General features: G+C 41.6%; 1 protein-coding gene across 3 annotated transcripts in view; it reads left to right on the plus strand.

Annotated features, from left to right (window-relative positions):
- The window catches only part of magi3b (membrane associated guanylate kinase, WW and PDZ domain containing 3b), a 148,951-nt gene extending 132,798 nt beyond the window's left edge, over positions 1–16,153 (plus strand). Inside the window, exons 10-22 of one of the 3 annotated variants that reach the window (XM_072684699.1) lie at positions 572–1,186; positions 3,769–3,800; positions 4,968–5,127; positions 6,759–6,853; positions 7,354–7,546; positions 7,833–8,030; positions 8,176–8,361; positions 8,705–8,795; positions 9,299–9,404; positions 9,780–9,917; positions 10,731–10,869; positions 11,068–11,157; positions 12,673–12,758. In XM_072684699.1, coding sequence (XP_072540800.1) covers positions 572–1,186; positions 3,769–3,800; positions 4,968–5,127; positions 6,759–6,853; positions 7,354–7,546; positions 7,833–8,030; positions 8,176–8,361; positions 8,705–8,795; positions 9,299–9,404; positions 9,780–9,917; positions 10,731–10,869; positions 11,068–11,120 — 2,006 coding nt within the window. In that variant the 3' untranslated portion in view covers positions 11,121–11,157; positions 12,673–12,758. Of the gene's footprint in view, positions 1–571; positions 1,187–3,768; positions 3,801–4,967; positions 5,128–6,758; positions 6,854–7,353; positions 7,547–7,832; positions 8,031–8,175; positions 8,362–8,704; positions 8,796–9,298; positions 9,405–9,779; positions 9,931–10,730; positions 10,870–11,067; positions 11,158–12,672 lie in introns of those variants that run through there. The other 2 variants (XM_072684698.1, XM_072684700.1) reach the window with 2 other exon arrangements.
- Positions 16,154–23,109: the final 6,956 nt, after the last annotated feature.

A 23,109-nucleotide genomic window follows, 5' to 3' on the forward strand; every position in this document is an offset into this window, starting at 1 on the left:
TAGTAATGAAAACTGAAATAGCCTCTATAAACTTTATACACCATGTCTTGATTGATACTTTTTTGGACAAGAAAAAACTGCAAACTGACCAGGAAACATCACATTCCAAATACAGTCATAATTCATTTTACCATGCCCATTATTAGTAATTTTGTGACTGTATTTGTAATACTTACTGGCTAATGTAGTGGCTGTCCTGTATTGTGCCTTATTCAGAAAACAACCTCATCACTCCTTAAAGCAACATTATGTATCTGTTATTTTTACCTTAAAATAGCAGCTTCAAAACCATGCTGGTGCTCCACTGACTTTTTATAGGGAACATGGCATCCCTATGTATGATCGCTGCTGCTTTACTAGGGAACTTTGGTGGAAATATATGAGACCTCCCACAAGAACTGTATAATGCTGCATAACCTCATATGTGTCATATTGCTACTCTTATTTGTGTAAAATCCTGTCATATTACTCTACCTCCTCATTCCACGTGCTTATTTTGAAAAAATCAAGTCCTTGGCATGCAGTATACGTGTTATCTCACATTCCGTCTCCTCCTTTGTCCCATTTCCAGGTGATGTAATTGTTGAGATCAATGGCGCTCTGGTCCTGGGTAAGACCCATGCTGACGTGGTCCAGATGTTCCAGTGCATTCCCATCAACCAGTATGTAGACATGGTTCTGTGCCGCGGCTACTCGCTGCCCCCAGATGTTGAAGCAGACAGTGAAGATCTTCCTCCGCCTCCTCCTCCTCCACCTGCAGTGGGTGAGGTGGTGACCGCCGTGCCGCTCATAAACGGGCAGCCGCTGCTAGTGAAAGGCGAGGCACTGCACGGCTCGTCTCAGGAGCTGCACTACGTCACCACGGACTCCAGCGGTCGCCCCGTGGTGGCTGCGCTGCCTGGAGGTGCCAGTGAGAGGCCCGAGGGGGCCATGCTGCAGCCAGAGCTGGTGAGCGTGCCACTGGTGAAGGGCCCCGGTGGGTTTGGCTTTGCCATTGCTGACTGCCCACTAGGTCAGAAGGTAAAGATGATCCTGGATGCGCAGTGGTGCCGTGGCCTGCTCAAGGGAGACGTCATCAAAGAGATCAACCGGCAGAACGTCCAGACGCTGAGCCATGCGCAGGTGGTGGACATACTGAAGGAGCTCCCTGTGGGGAGCGAGGTCAACCTGCTTGTGCTTAGAGGAGGTAAGGGAGATGTTTGTGGACATTATGATGTCCAAATGTTTGTGGACATTATGATGCATTTAGCTACTTTAAGTTGTTAGATGTGCAAATGCATACGCACAGCTTGTCTAGTACTTGTAGAAAAATATTGCCAATAGAATAGGACTCTCTGTAGCAGATAAATATGAACCCACTGGCAACATGCCAAATGCCAGGTGTGGGCTAGAGGGGTAAAGTCCAGCAGCTTTGAGATGTGGAGCAGTGGAATTGTGTTCTCTGGAATGATGGTTGAGGCTCCATCCAATACTTTTAGGATGAGTTGTGGATGAGGTTCACAACATCCTGCCTCTATAACGCTCTTGTTACTGAATGCAATCAAATTCTCACAGCAATGCTACTAAACAGTCCACTAGAAATCCTTTCTTGGACACTACAGACAGTTCCTCCAACAAAAGCAGGACAAACAGATTTTAAAACCCTTGATTTCAGAAGATATATGGAATGAGCAGGTGTCCCAATACTTTTGTCCATTTTCCAGTTTCATCGGCACCCATATGATCATGCAATTCATTCGTTCCATTCATTTCTGAGACGCATCTCCTCCTGGTTTGCTGCCTCTGTTTATGAGAAGGCTTTGTCCTTGACGTGGTAAACCTCATCTCGCTGTGGACGATTACAGAAACCGCTAGACTGCTGTTTATGGTACAAACCAACTTTTTGATTTCACAAGCCCCTGTTTCTCTACTCCATAAAAAGCTGCAGTGCTGCAGTATGCTGTGTGACCATGCAGATAACTGACTGGTCGGCGCGTTGCATAGCGACGGGGAAGAAAGGGATTGTGCCGGCCTTCCCTTCTAATGGGAACTCAGCCAGTCACATCCTCTGGGACATCAAGCCAGGGGCGACACATAACACAGCTGGGACTTCAACCCAAATCCCCGCTGTAGGACGCACCGCTGCACCACTAACCAGCTTTTACTGGGTGCTCCCTCAGGGGGATCCGTATTATCTTTAGCCACTCACAAGACAGTGCCTGTGCTTTGATCAGCTGTGGATTACAGCAAGTCCATAAGAACAGCCCATAGTGAGCTAATTGGGTCCGAGAGAGAGAGAGAGAGAGAGAGAGAGAGAGAGGACAAGGAAGAAGGGCAGAGAAAGGACTGAGGGAAAAAAGAGAAGAGCAAAAAGGAAAGTAGGAGAAAGAAAGAGAAGGGAGAAAAGGAAAGAAAGAGAAAATACAATAAAATAAAGTGAGAGGAGCAGAGAGAAGGAACAAATGAAGAAGAGGGAGAAGGAGAAAAGGAGTGAAAATTAAAAGAATGAGAAGGAAAGTAACAGGACTGAGAAAAGGAGAAGGGGGAGAAAGGAATGAAAGGAAAAGGTGAAAAGAGCAGAGAAGAATAATGAAAGAAAGAAGATAGAGAGAAAGACAAACAAAGAAGAAGGACAGAATGTCCGATAAACAGAAGAGAAAAAAGAGATGAAAGGAAGAGATGAAGAGCGGGAATGAAGAAAAAAATGAAAGACAGAAAGGGGGAAAAAGACAGAGAGCAGTGCAGAAAAGGAGAGAGAGAAGAGCAGAGAAACAAAAAGAGAGAAAATGAGAAACGGAGTGAAGATGAACAAAAAGACAAGAAAGAAAGAATAAATAATGGCATACTCAGACTATGCAGAGCATGTCTTTTCCAAAAGCCTGGCTCATTTAAGTAGTGTGATCGCTCCATACCATATAGAGTGGACCGTGCCCGGGCCCATGTGAAGAGGTGGACTCTGGCACTGTTCAGCTGGACTTGGGCACAAGCACAGAAGTCAAGTGATGAAGAAAAAGGGAGAGAAAAGGAGAAAAGAGTGGAAAAGTAGAGGAAAAGAAAAGAGTGTTGGGAGAGAAGGAAAGAGAAAGCAAATAGAGATTGTAGAATAGAGAGAAGCAGGAAAAGAGAAGAGTGATGGAGGAAAAGGAAGGGCAAAGTGACATGATAATGAAAGAAAGGATGGAGCAAAGTAGAGAGAAAGAGCAGAAAGAATTGGAAAGAAAGAAAGAGAGGGATGAAAGAGGAGAAAGTACAACAGAGAGAAATGACAGTTCATCCCCTGTGCTGTTTCCCTCAGAGAGAAAGCGAAAGAGTGCCTTTTGATTCAGAGCGAGAGAACGAGAGAAGTTTACTCATTCATGTGTGTGTTCCATCTTCTCCTGAGTGACAGTCACCCCAATCAGACTCGGGGATGGTGGTGGGGTTGGGTGGGTTCTGTGTGGGCGTTGTGTTGACAGATGGATGCGTGACTTGGTCATTAGGATTTTATGCATGGCTCTGCTCTCTCCGGAGCCTTCCTACACCCCTTCTCCCATCTCCCGCTCTCTTTTATGTATATTTCTTCTATCCATCTTTAATATCTCTTAGATGATGCATGCCTTTCAACTCTGCTCTCTTAGATCTCCTCTCAGTCTTCCCTCTCAGTCTTGTCTTCCATTTGTTTCTGTATGAGTTCAGGCCTCATGTTTCTCAAGCATTGTACTTAAATTAATTAGAGCTGTTAAAATGAGATTAAACAGTCATGTTGTTTTCATTCCCCTCCTTAACTCTTATTCTCAACTCTGCTTCTAGGCCAGACTTCACCAGTAAAGAGCCTAAGACCAGTAAGTATGGACGCTTTTTTATAATCACGAGTCAGCATGTCATGCGTTTCTCCAGACAGGCTAGTCACTGGGCATCTGTTCTAGAATTCCTTAGAAAGAAGGGCTCATATTTTTTTCAAAACGCCTCAAAGTGTGAGTCTGGATAAGCTCACACTTTTTTTTAACAATGCTCAGTACAATGATCAGCCAAAACAGTAAAACCCCACCTGTCTAATACTGTGTAGGTCCTCCTTGTGCCGCCAAAACAGCTCTAATCCATCAAGGCATGGACTTTACAAGAGGTTTGACAGTGTCTTATGGTATCTGGCACCAAAACTAATGCAAGCTGTAGATCCTTTAAGAAGTTCTGTAAGTTATGAGGTGGGACCTCCATGGATCACATCAGTGAACCTTGGGCGCCCATGACCCTGTTGCCGGTTCACCTCTTGTTCTTCCTTGGGGCACTTTTGGTAGATACTGACCACTGCAAACTGTGAACACCCCTTACGACCTGGAGATGCTTTTGGAGATGCTTTGGCCTGGCCATCTAACTATCACAGAGTGGCTCAGATTCCTGCACTTGCCTGTTTTTCCTGCTCCCAACACTTAAACTTCATGAAATGACTGTTCACTTCCTGCCTAATATGTAGATCCAACCCCTTGGGGGTTTGCAGGGTACTGAACCTACAAACCCCTGAAGCAGTAACTCAGCATTCTAACCACTAAGCCACCACTGCCCTCAGGTGTTCTATGGCACAAATCACAAAATGTGACGCTCTCAAGAACAAAAAACAATTAAGAACAAAACCATTTGCCATCTGAGTATAATTGCTGAAAAACACTGCACATTTATTGCACAGCAGTACAGTAGAATTCAACCTCTGTATTTAACCTGTCCATGGTAGTGAATACTAGCGGTGTAAGAAAATATCAACATATCGAAGTAATATTGAAGTATTGTGATTTTATATTTTGCAATATTATATCTGGATATTTGCTGGATTTTCAAAAACACAGTATTGATTTTTAATGAATAGTTTACATGTAAGATACACGGTGGTTTCATTTGGTGTTGTATTTAGAAGTGAAGGTGTGAGGAAGTGATTTCTCCAGTTTTGGTCCAGAAGTGTCATTGATGAAGTGCACTGTATTTACCATAACAGTATGTTCTCCTGTTCTGCCCTCCAGAGACAGGAAATGAGTACCAGCCTTGAAACTCTGGATCGCTGCCATGACGTTGGAGCTCCCCAGGCACTTACTTATTACTCAAGCACATTACCCTGTAGCTCACCCAGACGGGACACCTCCCTCCACCGTACCAAACCCAAAGCCACAGTGGACACCACTCGTGAGTCCTGATTCCTGTCACCAGCACTGTAAAGAGTCAGCCAGTTTCTCTACAGAGACCATTTCACATCTCTAAAGACTGAATTGTACAGAATACAGGGTTTCCTTTAAGCATTTTGTAAGGGATTGATGTAAATTATGTAATTAGATAAAGGCAAGCAAAATATATGTGTGAGATCTTAAATATTATTTAGATTGTAATAAATGTGTTACATATTAAAGTGATATTATTTGTAATATATAGTTATTATTATTATAGAAGATGTATTATGATATATTAACTATAGTAACAGTGATAAATGGATTAGTTATATGTATAACCCATTATCACTGACTAACAACTTAATTAGACTGGGCATATATTGTATATGTAGCACTACATTTAACAGCAGAGGACCCTAAGAAGATGGGGAAACTGCAGTTTGTAAACAAGCCTATCAGCTTACCCTGTTCCATCATTTAAGATAACCTCAGTTCAGTGGCAACATTAATCATTTGTCTGAGAGATAGAACATAAATCCCAACTCCTCTCCTGCATGATTTGAACAGTTGACTTCACAGTGTGACCTAAAGTACTGACAGAAACTCAAATAAGTTAGTAAACAAGAGGGAGAGGGAAAGAGAGAGATGAGAACAGAGCCTGGCAGAGATCTGGGAACTCACCTAGGACATGTCATAACCAATAAGAGTGAAGCCATTTTTGTTACCAATTTCTTTATGGTCAATAATTTATTATCATTTTTTAAAGCTTTCTCTCTGTGAGTTACATGAACACTAGTACACACTGGCACATTTCAAATGGTCAAACATAATTATGCAAGTGTAGGTTAAGTGCCAGCATTCGAATACAGCAGGTCTGCAGTACCCCATCTTAATTCTCTCTGTATTTAAAACACATTTTGGGCAAAATGAAGATAAAAAAGCATGTTGTTAGCAATAAATGTGACTGAAAATAGATGAAGAAGCTGAACATGATGTAAGTTATTGTATTTTTCATTAATGTAAATCTAAATGTCATTGGAATATCTTTCAGCGAGATTACGCAAATCTTTATTTTGCTAGCGCGACACACACTTGTATAAAAATACACAGATCAGATCCAATCCAAAGAAGATTAGTTATATTGAAATAATTACTTGTATACAAATAATGCACTATTGAAGGGTTCAGGTTAGATGAGGATTGGCAGGATGTGACTGAATGTGCATGACGGAAAATATAGGCTGTTTTTAGCATATCGTCACTGTCCTGCAAAGACTTTGTATCTTCATAAAAGAATGTTTCAGGAGAAAGAGAAAACCTTCATAACTTAGTGGAAGTAAATGTTAATAGATTGTGGATAATTTCTATTGGTTTATCCATCATGAAGTTGGGACACAATGTAAAGAACAATCACCAGATTCACATTACATCAAAAACTGAAACTGCTAAACTGGAGGTGTCATGAGCTTAATTCAGTGAATAACGGACAAACGGTGATGTCTAGCTGATGAGCTCAGTATGATGAGGTGATCAGAACATGGATGAAGCAAATGGGCTGGGCCCTATGTGTAACCCCAGTGATTAGCTGCAGGTTTGTCATCTCAACATATTGCTTTGTTTTTTCCCAACATTGGCTGTGTCTCTCTGCAGAGCCTCAATATAAAGAGCTGGATGTGTTTATAAAAAGAGACCAAGAGACAGGATTTGGCTTCCGGGTGCTCGGCGGGGAAGGACCTGAACAGCCAGTGAGTGCCTTTTCCTTTTGCTACATTGCATCATTTATAGTCTGTCTCACATTCTGAACACACTATATGCCCAAACACCTCTTCTGTGAATGCATTCATCTACTTTAAGTTGCACCCATTGCTGATGCAGATGTGCATATGCACACACACAGCATGACTAATGCCTGGCATGACCTAGAGGGATATAAATGAGCTGTGGAGCAGTGAAATTATGGTGCTCTATTCAATTCTTTTAGGATGAGGTGGGGTGGTGATTATCCAACGCAAATGCAATTACATCCTAACAGCAATGCTCCAAAATCTAGTAGAAAGCCTTCCCTAGACAGTAGAGACAGTTACTCAAAGAAAAGCAGGATAAACATGTTTTTATTGATTTTGCAAGAAACAGTGAACAAGCAGGTGTCCCAATACTTTTGTCCATATATCATATTTAAAGGTGATCCACAAAGTAGCTGCCTTTCTGGGTTCCATTTCTTTAAATGCACTCCTTGTTCCTCCAGGTTTATATTGGTGCCATCATACCACAGGGAGCAGCAGAAAAAGATGGACGTCTTTGGGCAGGGGATGAGCTGATGGGCATTGATGGCATCACGGTGAAGGGAAAGTCTCACAAGCAGGTGCTGGATCTGATGACCAATGCTGCCCGCAATGGACAAGTCCTGCTGTCTGTACGCAGAAAAGTAATCTACAGGGGTGAGTTTGGAGTCAGATGTATATCTTTGCTGCTACACCACACAGAATTGACATCTGAGCCATTTCATAAATGCAGTTGAGGTCAAGTTTTGTTTTGTCTAAATGATAAGCAAAACCTGGCAGCCAAGTGCAAACAGTCAGTAGCAACACATATTCTTGGCTAAACACCAACAGTTGTAAACAAGTGTTTTCACAGCATCTACATACTTTGGGGTTTTGTTGTTGTTGTTTTTTAACTGAGTTAAATATGCAAGCTTTTACGTTACTAAATAAGTGTCCTTCACAGATGTGGCTGATGATGATGATGAGGAGGATGGGGTGCAGAATGTAGCTCCAGTGCTGGTCAATGGCTCTCCCAGACCCCCACGCATCCAAGTGCCAAGTGTTCTGGACCACGAATCTTTTGATATTACACTCCACCGTAAAGAAAATGAGGGCTTTGGCTTTGTCATCCTCACTTCAAAAAGCAGGCCCCCACCTGGAGGCAAGTAAACCGTATAGTGTCTAACGAATGTTCTAACACTAACTGTTCTAAAGACTGATCGTATTGCTCGGATTAAAAGCTCTATCTATAACAGTGTTCTCCAGATAACGTCATGGTGTTGAGCAGTGTGTGTATGTGTTTTCAGTGATCCCTCATAAGATCGGCCGAATCATTGAGGGAAGCCCAACGGACCGGTGCGGTCTACTGAGCGTCGGTGACCGTATCTCTGCCGTTAATGGCCAGTCCATCATAGAGCTCTCTCACAACGACATTGTGCAGCTTATCAAAGACGCCGGCAATACTGTCACTCTCACAGTGGTTCCTGAGGATGGTGAGTGAGCCAGAACGGCAGTATCCATGAAAGACAGACTGACGTCTGACTGAAAATCATTTACTTTGGTTACTTTCTTTTCTAGCATTCGATAAAGGCAATAAACAATGAGGTTAGTTTAGCATAAAACTAACCTCACTCCACCTCTAATTAACTAATAAAGCTCATGTGATATTAATGTGAGTTAATTAACACTGTGCAGCTGTTCCATGTCAGAAGTATTTTGCTTTGATTTCATTTTGTTGACAACTGCCTAATCACATTAATGATTAGACTCATTTATTTAGAACGACATAGTTCTGCTGTATTATAATGAATGAATCTGTTTTGATTGGATGTTCAGAATACAAAGGCCCGCCCTCAGGAGCCAGCTCAGCCAAACAGAGTCCCGCACCACAGCACAGGACACTGAAAACAACCACACAGGAGGAGAGGTACCGCCTTTTTAGAACCCCCACTAAACCTGGATCAGAGCCCCAGAATGCACTCTGCATTAAATGCATACACTAATGTCCAAATATTTGTGGACACTGCTTCTAATAAATGCATTCAGCTATTTTAAGTTGCACCCATAAACACACACAGCTAATCTAGTCCGTGTAAAGAATAGAATAGAACTCCATCCAATCCAATACTGTTGGGATGACTTGGGGAGTTGGGGATGAGGTGGGGTGGTGATTATCTAACATCCAAACCTCACTTATGCTTTTGTCACTGATTGCAACCAAATTCTCTCAGCAATGCTCCATATATAGTCGAAAGCCTTCCCTGAATAGTAGATACAGTTACTCCAACAAAACCAGGACCTTTGATTTCAAACAGTAAATGAGCAGGTTTCCCAATACATTTGTCCATATAGTGTATCAACCAAAGTCTCTCATTTTTGTGGAATATGGTTTATAACTTTAACAAATCATTTCTGCTGTGTCACTTGCAGGTATAATCTGGACATGGATGAGATCAGGGATGAACTGGCCTGGGCAGAATACAAAACGCTCCCCATGAGTGAGAAAGGAACACTGTGCGTCACAGGCTCCAAACAGGCAAGCAGCCAGGCTATGATTCTTCCCAGAAAAGCACACTTTTGGCAGTCTCAAAAGTCTAAGTTATTTCACTAGTAGCAAGTGTCATTTCCATTATAGTCATTTCCACCACTGCATAGTAGCGTAAATGACAGAACATACTGGAATTGGAAAAATTACAGTATTTTCCAGTGAAATTACATGTTAACAGTAATTGACTCCTTTGTATCCTAAAGTACATAGTTCAAAAAATGACACATTTTGCCATTATTTGATATATAAACTATAGTGTGTTTTTTCCTTGCTTTCCACATTATTCTGGGGAATTTGACAAAGGTATGTTTAGAAATGACTCACATACTGAATATTGATACTGAATATATGTATATTACACAGGGCTGTATTCTAGTAGAGTTGGAGCGCGGCTCTCGAGGCTTTGGCTTTAGTCTGAGAGGTGGGACGGAGTATAACATGGGGCTCTATATCCTGCGATTGGCTGAGGATGGCCCTGCCCTTCTAGATGGAAGAATTCAAGTAAGTGGAGCAAGTGAGCATGCTGTTTTTACCAGAAACATGCTTGTAGTTGCTGACGTGCTACCAAAACTCTGTGTCTATAATCTTCTGAGGCTAAGTCACATGGTTCATCTGTGTCATCTGGAGTCTAACACATAAATCCCTATTTCACACTATATGTCCAAAAGTATCCAAACACTGAATTCTGGGACTTGCTGACAAAGACATACAGTTGCTTACACCGCTTGTATAACATCCATAGAAAGCATTTCCAATAGAGTTGTGCACTCTGGAGCAGCTGCAGCTGACTCCTGTTAATTTTCAGTTGAACATCTCAGCATTACCTGCTGCTCCACTGTAATATAAAGTGTATTTGAGCTCTCTTTTGGGCAGGAAAAGTGTTGAAATTCAAGCCAGCATTCTACAAATTGCATGCCCTAGAAATGAGCCACTCAAAGACAGCTCCATTATCCAGACTGAGCACACCGCCAACATTTGTTTAAATCTGAATTTTATCAATAATAGAGTGGTACTATAAAACAGGTGGGATTAAAGTGCTGTCAGTCAAGCCTTTTTGGATACAATTTGAAGTGTTTTTGGATACTGTTGCCAAAATCAGATTTTCCCATACCCAGACCCTTACAGAGCTAATGGCAGCTAGACTGGAGAGTGTGTAGACTAGACTATTGTCACATTCATCAGTACTATCAGAATAATGAGCTTCTAACTGAAAGAAAAAAAAAACAAGTGTTGCTCCTTTGGGTTTTTTTGCACACACGCCTTGAAACACTCTGCTTTCCAGACGCTCTCCACAGTGTTATTTTCTGCATGCAGGTTGGAGATCAGATAGTGGAGATCAATGGGGAGCCCACACAGGGGATCAGTCACACTAGAGCCATTGAACTGATTCAGGCTGGAGGCAACAAAGTACTGCTGCTTTTGAGACCTGGACAGGGACTCGTATCTGACAACAGTGAGTCTGTCTGTGTCTATGTATCTCTCTCGTTTCTTACTCGTGTTCCTTTTACCCTCTGTCTGTGACATACACATACATACTAGTACAAAGTGAACCATGCTGTATGAGTTGCTGTCTTCTGATTGCTAACGGTTTCCTTTCTTTCTTTCTTTCTTTCTCTGAATCTTTCTTTCTCCTTTTACTCTCTCCTGTTAGGTAGTGTAAGTTCCTCTGCTGTGTGCTACTACCCCCAGGAGCACCATCACTAACAGTTTCTTTTCCTCTGGGTCGTCTTTTCTCACTTTGGTAATTCTGTTCCTTTTGTCCTCTCATGGCCTCACTCATATCCCAACTTACAGAAGGTTGCAAAGAGGTTTCCCACACAAATATAAATATCAGTGTTTTTACCCCATCTTTTTTCCATTTTCCTCTCAGAGATAAAAGACACTCTTAAATTTGAACACTTTGCTCACATATCTTTAAATCCAGTTTCTGTTCTTGATATTGTAATTAGAAGTAATTAATTAAACTGTGACTATTGTGGCTAACTGTGGCTATTTAGCTTCACACTTTCCAGAGATTACAAAATCTAGAACCAGCAACTGGATTTACAGTCCACAATACAGGATACCTGGTATGCAAAATGATGGTATGGTTTAGTAAAATAATTTTCAAAATATCTAATAGTCCTCATTTTCACTGTCAGAATAATATAAAATGAATTGTTCACTAGTTCAGTTTCTAAGTACTTGTTATACATTTAGACACCTTAACTATATAACGAGAAACTGAACTAGTGAACAGTTCATTTTATATTATTCTGGTGTCACAGCCAAAACTAATTTTGTGGTTCAACTATTATTTATTAAAAAAAAAAAGCAACAAAAAAAAAACAATCTTAACCCTGTGAAATAAGACACTATTATTAGATAGAATTATGTTTATATTAAATACTAATCTAGAACATGCTGAATAATCATATAATATGCTTACAAACTCAAAATGAGAGATAGTATATAATGAGCCTCGTTCATGAAAGGCGAGCAGGAAGAATTTGCGTGTAAATCATTCATGAAATGAATAAATTCCTGGATTCATCAAAATGTCTGTAGGGATGCTATTGCCGTACCTGTACAGATACTTTCTGTGCTTTGCTCCTTGGATACTGGAATGTTACAGCGGGAGATCGCTGACAGATCAGGATTTTCTCTGCCCTTAATCATCCCAGCTAGGTTTATACTTGAGGCATTGCAAGTGAAGCGAGGGTCGCATACCAAAATAACATTCTTTGCTGTGCTTGGTCTTGTACCTCTGAAGTTTTTCAACTTGGCAAAAGTTTGGATTGTAATGTACTTGCGGTTTGCTCATGTTTTTATGAAGGTTTCATTAATGAGGCCTGTTGTCTGGATTTAAGATAAGTTCACTTTGGAAGATTAATTAATTTTTTTTGTGCTGTAGAGGCTGAGATCTGATATCATGCACAACACAACAAGTGTGTTAACCCTCTTCTAGTCATGTATCAACAGTCAATTAATGACCATAGAACTGCTCTTGGCTGTGTATTTTTGTGAGGTGAGTGATTCTGGTGCGTGTAAAACCCCAACAACACTGCTGTCCTTAATACACTCGAACCAATCAAACCAGCACAGCCACTACCATGGCAGTGTTATTGCTGTGCTGAGGATGGTCTGTGTTAAAAAGAATATGGGAAAAATACAAAAAAATTATATTTGGTAGAATACATCCTTAACCTTTCAGCAGGTTTTAACATTCCTTAAATATACATTTGACATATGTATTGTTATTGTTTTCTCACTCCAGACTCTTCAGCAGCAGATCCAAAAGTCTCATCACCTCTAGGCTCTGCCAGTGACGTTTTCCTCTCAGATCCGCTGCCATCAGATGCTTCTGCCTTTTCATTCTGTTCACCTTGCCAAGCTTTCTCCCCCTCTCCTTGCTCAGCAAAGGAGAGCTCCTGTGCCCTCTCTCCAGAGCTTTCTGAGTCCAAGACTAGCCTTTCGCCTCGCCCCAAAGAAGTCAACAAAGATAGAGGCTCCGAGCCTCAAGACCCTGACTTTCCCACAGCCTCGGAGCCCAGACCTGTCAAGAGAAGTCAGTCTAGAGAGTACAACCTTGACTCTACAAGAAAAACGAGTGAGAAGAAGCTTAACGGTCCATCTAAAACCAAAGACAAATCTCACAACTCTCTCAGAGAGAGAAAACCACAACCTGCACAAGAATCCAGCAGGCACAGGAAATCCAGCAAACACCAACAGAGCCAAACAAGAAAGTCAAACCAGGAAGGGCGGGAAGCAGCCGTCAGTGAGATGCAGAAGGAAACTGGGCACAGTCGGTCAAAGAGAAAGTCTCGAATTGATGAAAAGAAGGACAGCGAGGAGAGGGTGGAGAAGGATCTTACGAGAGAAAGGCCGAGAAGCAGCAAGAGAGAGGGCATGGAGAGGGAGAGAGCAGAACGAAAAGTACAAGCAGAAGAGATGGTGGAGAAAGGGGTGGGGTCGGAGGACGAGGAGCCAGAGCTGAAAAGCACCTTGAGAAGAAAAAAGCAGCTGCAGGAGGAGAAGCAAGACAGAAACTCCAACAAATCCAGAGAAAAGAAGAGCAGTGGTCACCATAAACATGAAGACGAGAAGAGAATTTTGAGGAGGAGGAGGAGTAAAGAAGGACAGAGTGATTCAAAGAGGAAAAGTGAGGAGGAAAAGAGGGATATGCAGGTATACAATATGGAAAAGCAAAGAGAGGACCAGAACGAAAGCGAGGAAGACTCACCAGAGGGCTCAACGATGAGCTCAGCACTCAGCAGCTCAGCACTCAGCTTAAGTGGGCAGACTGGTGCTAGCCTCTGGAAGGTCCCCAGCTCTGCACGCATTCTCACCCGTGAGGAGGTGATGCGTGATTTTTACGGGTAGCTAAAGGACGCAATCGTGGGCATTGTGGATTGAACCGGAACTGCTCCCCTCTTTGCTTTGCTTTCACCAGAAAACACAATTTGCCAAATTCACACTTCTGTCATGTTTACAAGTCTGCCATGTCTGACCCCTACATGCTAACGTCCACACGCGTGGCATGGTATATGATAGCTTGCACTGTGCCCTCATGAGGTTAATCACTTGATGGATGAAAGCTGTTAAATGGACTTGCTGCTATTTCTGCTCTTACGCAATTCCTACCGGGAGCGATGTGATGTTCAGTGTGAGGAGGCCCAGAGTGGGACATCTATCCTTTATTTGCGAAACTTCTGTTGGGACTTTTGGTCAAGACTTTTTGGACCTCAAGAAAAAGGCACTCAGTTTTGCCCGCCTTGCCTCAAATTCTGTCTTCTCAGTTTGTGCCAATCGCCGACAGTTTTTTTTTTTTTTTTGGTAAATGCAGACTCTCTCCTGTCCATCACAATGCACTTCATCCATATGCAATGAAAGGGACCTTCACGCCCTACCAATCACCAAAAGAACGAACATGAGTTTGGGTTTTTCTACACGTTCTGTAGTCATGTTCCCCTGACCCCAAAGAGTGTCCTATTACTGCATGCAAAAAAAACATGACCCTCATCCCTCCAGTTGCTTTGTCGCATGCCTTTTTTTTTTACAATGCCAGTCAAGGATGTCTTTCAACCAGACTCTAATAACCAACAAAGAGGCTTAAGGCTGACTGCTTTCTCCAGCATCTAGCTTTACCAAGGACTTTTCTAGACTGTTCTCTGACGCCCCTATCCTTGATCTTCAAACCATGTTATTGCAAAAGACCAGAAACTTGTGCTTTAATATCTTCTTTGCCATTTGTATGGAACCTGTGTAACTTATTGAAATATGTATATGAGCATAGAGACATGTAGCCATATCCAATCACTGAGTACAACGTGTAGAGTTCCAAAGTACATAGTAAGCACCGTGGTAGATTTACCTTGTAGCAGCTACTTTTGACTCATCACGAGAACTAACGGTACGTGCAGGAGTGTCTGTAAATGTTACGTGATCTTGAGCGTTTCATTTTCTTGCACTTTTCCCAGATGTCCGTCTCCAAATCGAATGCAAATGCAGGCAATGTAAGCATTCCAACACTTCGGTTGATGGGAGAGTATCATCATTTTCAGATGGCTCTGTTAAGAGATCTCGGTGATTTTTGTAAATTAGAAATCACAGCTGTCACGTAAAAACCTTGAAACCTCTTCAAAATGGCAACTTTACAGGAGAAGGAAAAATCCTTCCTAATTCTTTCAATTTGATTCCATTTGTCATTTTGGAGCATTTCTGTTGGTCTGTTTTTCAATACAATGAAATTTGGACACAATGTAAATGACTCCAGCCAGATCCACATTATGTCAAGAAGTGAAAAACAGCAGGAGATACAAGGTTTTGCATGACAGCGACAATATGATTTAGTATAAATGCCAGCCCATGGTGAGAATTTTATTGATTTATTTTTTGGGGGAAAAGTGTTTTCTGTTATTTTAATATTATTCCATAAATGACCCATCGTTGCTCATGAGAAAATGTTGTGTGTAGCATCATTAAGGGCTGATTTCAATGGGAGTTCAGTCGTAGTTGTACTCTGATAGACGAACTATGGTTAGGTAGCTGACACACTCTATCAATACCAAAGGATTGGCGGCCATCTAGTGTGTGTTGTACTCTGTATGTGTGTGTGTGTGTGTGTCACGTAAGTCACCTCAGGGTATGAACTGATGTACAATAGTTGATGGTCATGTGTGATAGCGTAGACATATTCAAGTCATTCAGTGCCATGGCATTTTTGCTCTGTTCCGCAGCCAGTGATGAATCACCTCCAAAGCACCCAGCTCTTTTATTCACTCATCCAATATAAATGGTACCAAGTTATGGCGGTATCCCGACAGATCAGGTTTGGCACCACTTTATGTCAGGGACATCCAACTGAATTTTAGTTAAATGTGTTTTAAAAATGGACACAGTGTAAAAACAAACAGAAAAAGAGGCCATAACCTTTTCCGCACCAAGTATAATCAGCAACGTTTAAGCCACCACTCCAAGAAATGTTGCGGAGCGAAATGATGGGGTCTCGAATCGCTTCATCGCAGGTGGTGGAATCCTGATGGTCTGTATCATGTGGTCCAAGATGTAAATGTTTAAATATTGTACAGCACCTTTATAAATATGTTGTTGAGTGCTCTCTCAGAAGAACGAATAGAGATCTGTAAATTCGCTCCATTATTTTTGTATTTAAGTATTTAAAAGAAAAGATTTAAAGTGGATCAAAAGCTAAGATAACCCTGTCCTGGTGTTCTATTCATGCACTGTAAAATAAAGGTTTATGGGAAAAGAGATGCGGCCTCTTGACAGTTTGTTATTATGGGTTTGATAGAGATCAGAATAAGAGAATGATTAGTTGGGTACTGTCTTTTGGCAGCTGTTTCCACTGTTTTTAATGTACAGGATCCTGAGTTTTGACAAATCCCATAAACAGCTCATTCACACGGACTGACTGGACTGCGTTCCCGGAATGACTTAGACATGACTCACCACCCTGAGGTCCATCTCCACCTGGTGGTACCATGCTTTTGGGGAACTGGGCGGTGGACAGTCCCACCCATCCACTGCGTCTTTCAGAGATCCCACCCTCCTTTACTGAAAAAGGAGAGACGGGGTCACAGTGTGAGCTCATTTCATCAACGAAAACTGACGGAAAATATTGTTGACATATTTTTCAGGGCGAAAACGAGACGAGAAGTAAACAAACATTATTAAATATATTACTCTCCGTCCATTAATAACAACTCCCCACCCCGGCCGTACAGCACTGTCTCCTTACGGCTGGATGCTCGGTGTCTCCTCTTGCTCAACCTCCTACAATCTCTGAAAGTACTTTTTCTAAATCGTGGTGAAACTGAGAATAAATTATTATAATAAGAAATAATTATAATAAACTATATTTCCAGTTTCCAATCTTCTCATTTGTCCGAGTAAATTTAATCAGAATAGCCGGTGTTAGCTATTACTACTTACAGAGTCTGCGCATGCGTGAACCCACAACTGTTTTTTAACGTTTTCATGCTAATTCTGTTTTTCTCGGGTGCTTCTGGGCTTATTTTTAATATTTGCGTGGGTGTTACAAATAAAAAAAAAAAATAATAATAATTTAAAAAATACATATATATTACCTTATTACCTCCTTAATTATAAGCAATTACCCTGATTATAGTCATGAACGCTATTCAAATATCTTTCCTAACCCTCTGCTGGGAGCATTCTCTGATATGAGGCTTTTAGCCTATCAAAATATCCTAAATATCCGACCCCCGGCTTTATTTAGGCAGCTGTACCTATATATATAGCTACACTCTGCGAGCCGAACACGGCAAGGGGCCGTCTGTAAAGTGCAGACACTATCCAAAAACGTAAAAGGCCCGTACAGCCTGCTGGTGTTTGTTATCTGCTCTCTAATATCAAACTACTTTTACGAGCTAAAAAAAATGGCAATAAAAATCCCCAGAGAAAACACAAACCTCTAGAGACATGTGAGTACCCGCCACCCAGAAATGTACAATTAGGTAAGATAAGGTTGCCTTCAGATTGATGTACTTAACGTATGTTAACAGAGTTTACTTAGTCTTTAGTTTCATAAGTTGCATTTTAGTTTTTAGCGACATTAAATGTGGAAAGAAGTGCAGGACTGTGTGTAATCCAGCACCATTAGCTCAGCTGTTCAGTGAGACAGCAACATAGAAACTGGGGCAGGTCTACACCAGCGTTGAAAACTCCTCAGTAGGGAAAGGAGCTATGAGCTGTCCTAAATGACGTCATCTTTGCAATTTGCATAATTGTTCATTTGCGTGTATTTGAAGCTGTAGAATAAAGCAATAACGTTGTGGGAAAGAAAACAGTGAGTAAAAAACACCCTGAATGTGTTAGAATTATTAGATGAACCACTCCTGTTGAGTCTACTTCTGCCTTAGAAATAGGCCGTCACTTCCCAAAATAATTTCATGACTTTAATGCTTTGTCTAGAGCCACATTACATAAATCATTTTTACATAAATGACACAAATCAATTTTGTCCTGTGTTGTTAAATTTGAGCAAATCAGATTTTATTAAAATACTGTTATGTGGGGTGGAACTGCTACTCTACATTCATCCCTATTCCTGTATCCGGGCTTGGGACCGACAAAGTGACCTTAAAAGAGACAGTTTGGCAGAGTTACTTAGGTTTTGTGTTTTCTTTATTTTGTTTATTTATTTTTTTGTTAGTTTTGAGGTGAATGAGTGACTGAGACTGTGTAAAGTTAAATGCAGGGATTTATTTTCGTGTCACACTGAAGACGCATTTATATTTGTTGGTGTGGGTCTGCTCTGACTGTGAGGCTGAGCACTGTGAGTGTTGTGGGACGGGGCTCACGGCAGCACCCGCTGCTGAGGACAGTAACTGAAGAACACGCGTTCAAGTCTCCAATAACACCAGAAAAAGTCTCTAGATTTGTCGCTAGTGTCTTTAAAAAAGGTTGCTAGAGGGTCTGGTCTACACCCTCAGTCACAGTGAACCCGTATTGAATGTAGACACTGTACTGCATCTGTTTAATTACACAAGTTTCATATCAGTATCCGTTGTCTACATTTTAAAGTTACACAGATGCAAATTAATGTTCTTTACTTCACACCAGGGGGTTTTAATGTTATGGCTGAATGGTGTAAAATTAACTTAATAATTTCAAAAGTGGTGGTTTGTAGGTTGTGGTTGAACTATTTTTAAGCACAATATGAATAGTAAAACATCTAGTAGAAAAACGTCAAGCTTTTTTTTTTAGCTGTCTTGTTGATGGTGGATATGCTGGGTTATTCACTCCTACACTCAGAGATCAGTAGGATGTTTAAAATGTGCATTATTATCATGCAAATTAGCACCTAAACCCTGCTGGTTCATCAAGAAGGTAAATTATAATCAATGTTTTGAAATGGAGGATTCAGGTTTAAATGAGTAATCATGACTAATAATTAGAGCTCATTAGTTCAGCTCATTTCCACTTCACAAATTCACTGTCATTCATTCTCTGTGATTTGATCATTTCGTTTATTTAGTTAAAAACGAACCTCCACAGAATAAACCGTGTGGATGTATTTGAGGCACATGGTGATGTTCTGCAGCACCCAACTGCTGATGTGGTTTGAAGCTTACTGATCTTCCTCCAGAGGATCTTCGTTAAGTGAGATGTTGTGAATTCTCCTCAAATGACTCATGCTGGAGACGGCCCCAAAGCACTCACGTCTCCACTGCCAACAGTGGACATAAAGGAAAGGAATTTCTGGCACTTGCCCGCTCTCCTCCTTGCACCTCCACACTTTAGTGCACAAACTCTGTAAACTTTGTTAACATTTGGTTCAGGGCCTCGAGGACTCCCTTGAACGCAATTATAAGGATGATTTGATCTGAGTGTGTGTGTTTGTGTGTGTGTGATTTTCACCTTTCTAATTGCATCTCCATTTTTACATTATCTTAATTTTACAATATCTTAATTAAAAAATCATTCGCTCCGGGGTCCTGCACACGCACACCATGCATGCTCCCTTTCTGCAAAGAAAGAACTACAAAGCCAGAAGATTAAATAATGTGTGACTAATTCAGTTCCTTCAGAAGAGGCAGAATGATCGCAAACAGTAACCATGACAGTGACAACATCAAGTCAAGCTGTAACTGTAATTGCACAGTGAGACACCCAGCCCCGAGCCCACAGTGCCGACTATTTACCACATGAAACATATGGCTTTGGATTAAAAAGACCATATTGTGCTTGATTAAGAATAATCCATCAACTGTGCTGAGCGAGGTGAAGACATTTAAAGCTGTTACACTTGTCCAAATGTTTGTGGACACCCCTTCTAATGCATGCATTCAGCTACTTAAAGTTGCACCCGTTGCTGACACAGATGTGCAAATACACACACACACACAGCTTGTCTAATTCTTGTAGAGAAGTATCGCCAATAGAATAGGACTCTCTGGAGCAGAAATACTCAAACCTAATGGCATCATGTCTAATGCCAGGCCCAACACAGGAACTGTGCTCTCTGGAATCATGGTTGGTGCTCCATCCAACACTTTTGGGATGAGTTGTGGAGTTGGGGATGATCCAACGTCCTGACCTCACTAAGGCTCTTGTCATTGAATGCAATCAAATCCTCCCAGCAGTGCTGCATCATCTAGTAGAAGGCATTCTTCCCTGGACACTAGGGACAATTACTCTTTTATTACCCTTGATTTAAGAAGCATGAGCAGGTTTTTGGCTTTTGTGTATTTCTACCTTGCACCAAATGCAAAAGCAGATGGATGATGGATGGACAACAGAGGTCCTGATATACATCACCAGTGAAGGCTTGGGAACGCCCAGTCCACATTTTAGAAGAGTTACATTTACAGCTTTGGTAATGCTCTTAGAAAGAGTTACTTCAGTCATATGTAGGTGGATACAGCAATAGCAGTCTGGATCACAGACTCGTACAGCATGGTGTTTTTGCCCAAGCAGCTAGAAAAACCTAGGTTGCTCCATAGAGTGCGGTGGTGTTATCCACTACACTGCACGAGCCACCACTGAAGAAAAGTAAGACATCAAAACTATGCAACTATGCAGGAAAAAAAGTGGTCTCATATTTTACATTTTTCAAAGTAACCTCGTCTTTGCCTTGATGCAGCTTTGCACACTCTTGGCGTTCTCTCAAACAGCTTCATGGGGAGCCTGCTGGGATGCTTTTCCAACAGGCTTGAAGAAGATACACATGTTTCATGTTTATTCCAGTGTTGACCAAAGAGGATGTTCCTCTTTTCTTCTGGTTTTCTTTTTTTTCCCTCAGATTCCGTCCCTAATGCTGTTAAGGCGTTTTTCTTTAGCGCTGTTGGTCTAGACGTTCCCCCAGGTCTGGGCAGGCATTCTGTAAAGCCGCTTTATGACTAAGTATGTTATTTAAAAAAGCTGTACAAAGAAACCTAAATTCTGAAGCTCAACTGAAGCTCAGAAATGCAGCTCAGACACTAAAGTCAAAGCACTACAGCCATAGATTACGTTTAGCTTTGAAGGGCTGAATCAGGGGTACTGCAATATGTATATTATTATTCTTCAATGCTACAGTTTCCCAAATTTGCAGTTTGCGTACAGGCAGAACAGATCCACTGACGAAGCAATAGCCTTGACTCTCCACACAAGAAGAGCACATGTGTGTGAGAATGCTTTTTGTAGACTACAGTTCAGCATTCAACACCGTTGTTCCCATGAGAATCGACATCAAGCTCCAGGATCTGGGTCTGAACAGCTCTCTGTGCAGCTGGATCCTGGGCTTCCTTACAGGCTGACGGTAGGTAGAAAGGATGTGCAGAATCACATCCTATTCACTCACCCTCAACACTGGAGCCCCTCAGGACTGTGTGCTCAGCCCACTCCTGTACTGCCGTACACCCATAGCTGCACAACGAGACAGCGCTCCAATGTCATCATTAAATTGGCTAATGATATAACTTTCTTGGGCATGATCTCCAGCAACGGCGAGGCCACCTACAGAGAGGAGGTTAGCTTCCTGACACACTGGTGCCAGAAAAATTGCCTCTCTCTAAACATCAGCAAGACCAAGGACCTGATAGTGGACTTCAGGAAGCAGGAGAGAGTACACACCTCTATCTCCATCAACAGTTTCTTTGTTTTTTTACCTCACAGAGGAACTTACATGGTCAGAACACACCACATGGGTGTCGAGGAAGACACAACCCTCAGCTTAGGAGGTTAAGTTTGAACCCCCACATCTTTAGGATATTCTACACCTGCACTGTGTACCGCATCTGGTATGGGAACTGCACCATCCTTGAGCAGAAAGCTTTCCAGAGGGTGGTGTGCACAACCCAGCACATCACCAAGAGACAGCTCCCAAACCACTGTCTGAGAAAGTCCAGGAGGATTATTAAAGACTACACCCACCAAAACCACTGTCTGTTCTCACAGCTGCACAGCGGCACGAGGTACAGAAGCATGAAGACCAGAACCAGACGGTTCTAAGACTGCTTCTTTCCCCAGGCCATCAGGCAGCTGTGCATCCAGCCAGTAGCTGTGGGTCACTTTTTTACCCATTACACACACATCTCACTCCAGTCAGCACTACTGTGGGACTCTCTGGATAAAGCACACACGCCTTCACCCAAATAAACTCACTCTACACCTTGCACTTTACAACTGGGACTAACAGTCCTAGTCATGCTGTGCACCAAAGACTCTCACCCTATATGTGTACCCTAAATAATAATGTGTGATATCTGTATATACTTAACATTAATAATATATCATATGAATAGCTTGCATATTTGAAAAGTGCAGTATGTATGTATGTATAGTGTATGGTTTTGTGTATAGTGTATATGTTTTGTATCTTCTGTAGTCTCCTTTTTAGTTTAGTTTAGTTATATTATACATATTTTTTATTTTATATATTTGTATCTGTCTTCCACTCACCTTTACACCTGTGTTCATGTGAAGTGACAGTAAACCTGATTTGATGTGATTAGAGGACGAAGGATCGCTATAGATCTGTGAGTAGTTTTGATCAAAGTGTGCATGTTTGGCCTGATTGTGGTGCCTCACATTACCCCTCTTCACAATGGACAGGGTTTCATTACAAATTAAGCACATTGTGCTTCTCTCAGCCAGATTTAAACAAACGACTTTCACCGTCGACTTCTCTTCGTGCTTCTCTTTGTACTTTGTACAATTCTGAAGATGCCATTTTACTTTCTGAATATTGGCCTACTGTTATCCATGAGCAAAATGTGTGTGTTTTGGTCTCAAATATGCCATTGTTGCCATTGTTGTTTTTTTCCTCCAAGATTTTGTACTCGCTCCACAATCAAATTCATGTAGGTCTAGACATGGACTGGAGTCTGTCTATTAAATACCCTACCTGAAACCGAGAACGTTCCTTGCTGCTGCAGGCTGTGAATGGTGCCTAGAGATCTACAAAGAGTGCTCTGCTAGAACACATTGGTAAAAACAAAGGATCGGAACTGGATCTGGATTAAAAAAGCCAATATCTGATCTATTAAAATGTGCATGGATTGGACCTGGTCCAGATCCAGTGAATCAAACCGGGACATCCATATTAGAATCAGTTTGGAATGTCTTTAGCTGTATGCAGAATTGCTTCCTATTACAAAAGTAGTGCACTAGATAGCATGTCAGCCACCTCAACCATACATTTTACTCCCTATAAAGTGTGCTATGAAACACCCATAATTCATTGCAA

The sequence above is a fragment of the Salminus brasiliensis genome, chromosome 7, assembly GCF_030463535.1.
Source record: "Salminus brasiliensis chromosome 7, fSalBra1.hap2, whole genome shotgun sequence".
NCBI lineage: Eukaryota > Metazoa > Chordata > Actinopteri > Characiformes > Bryconidae > Salminus > Salminus brasiliensis.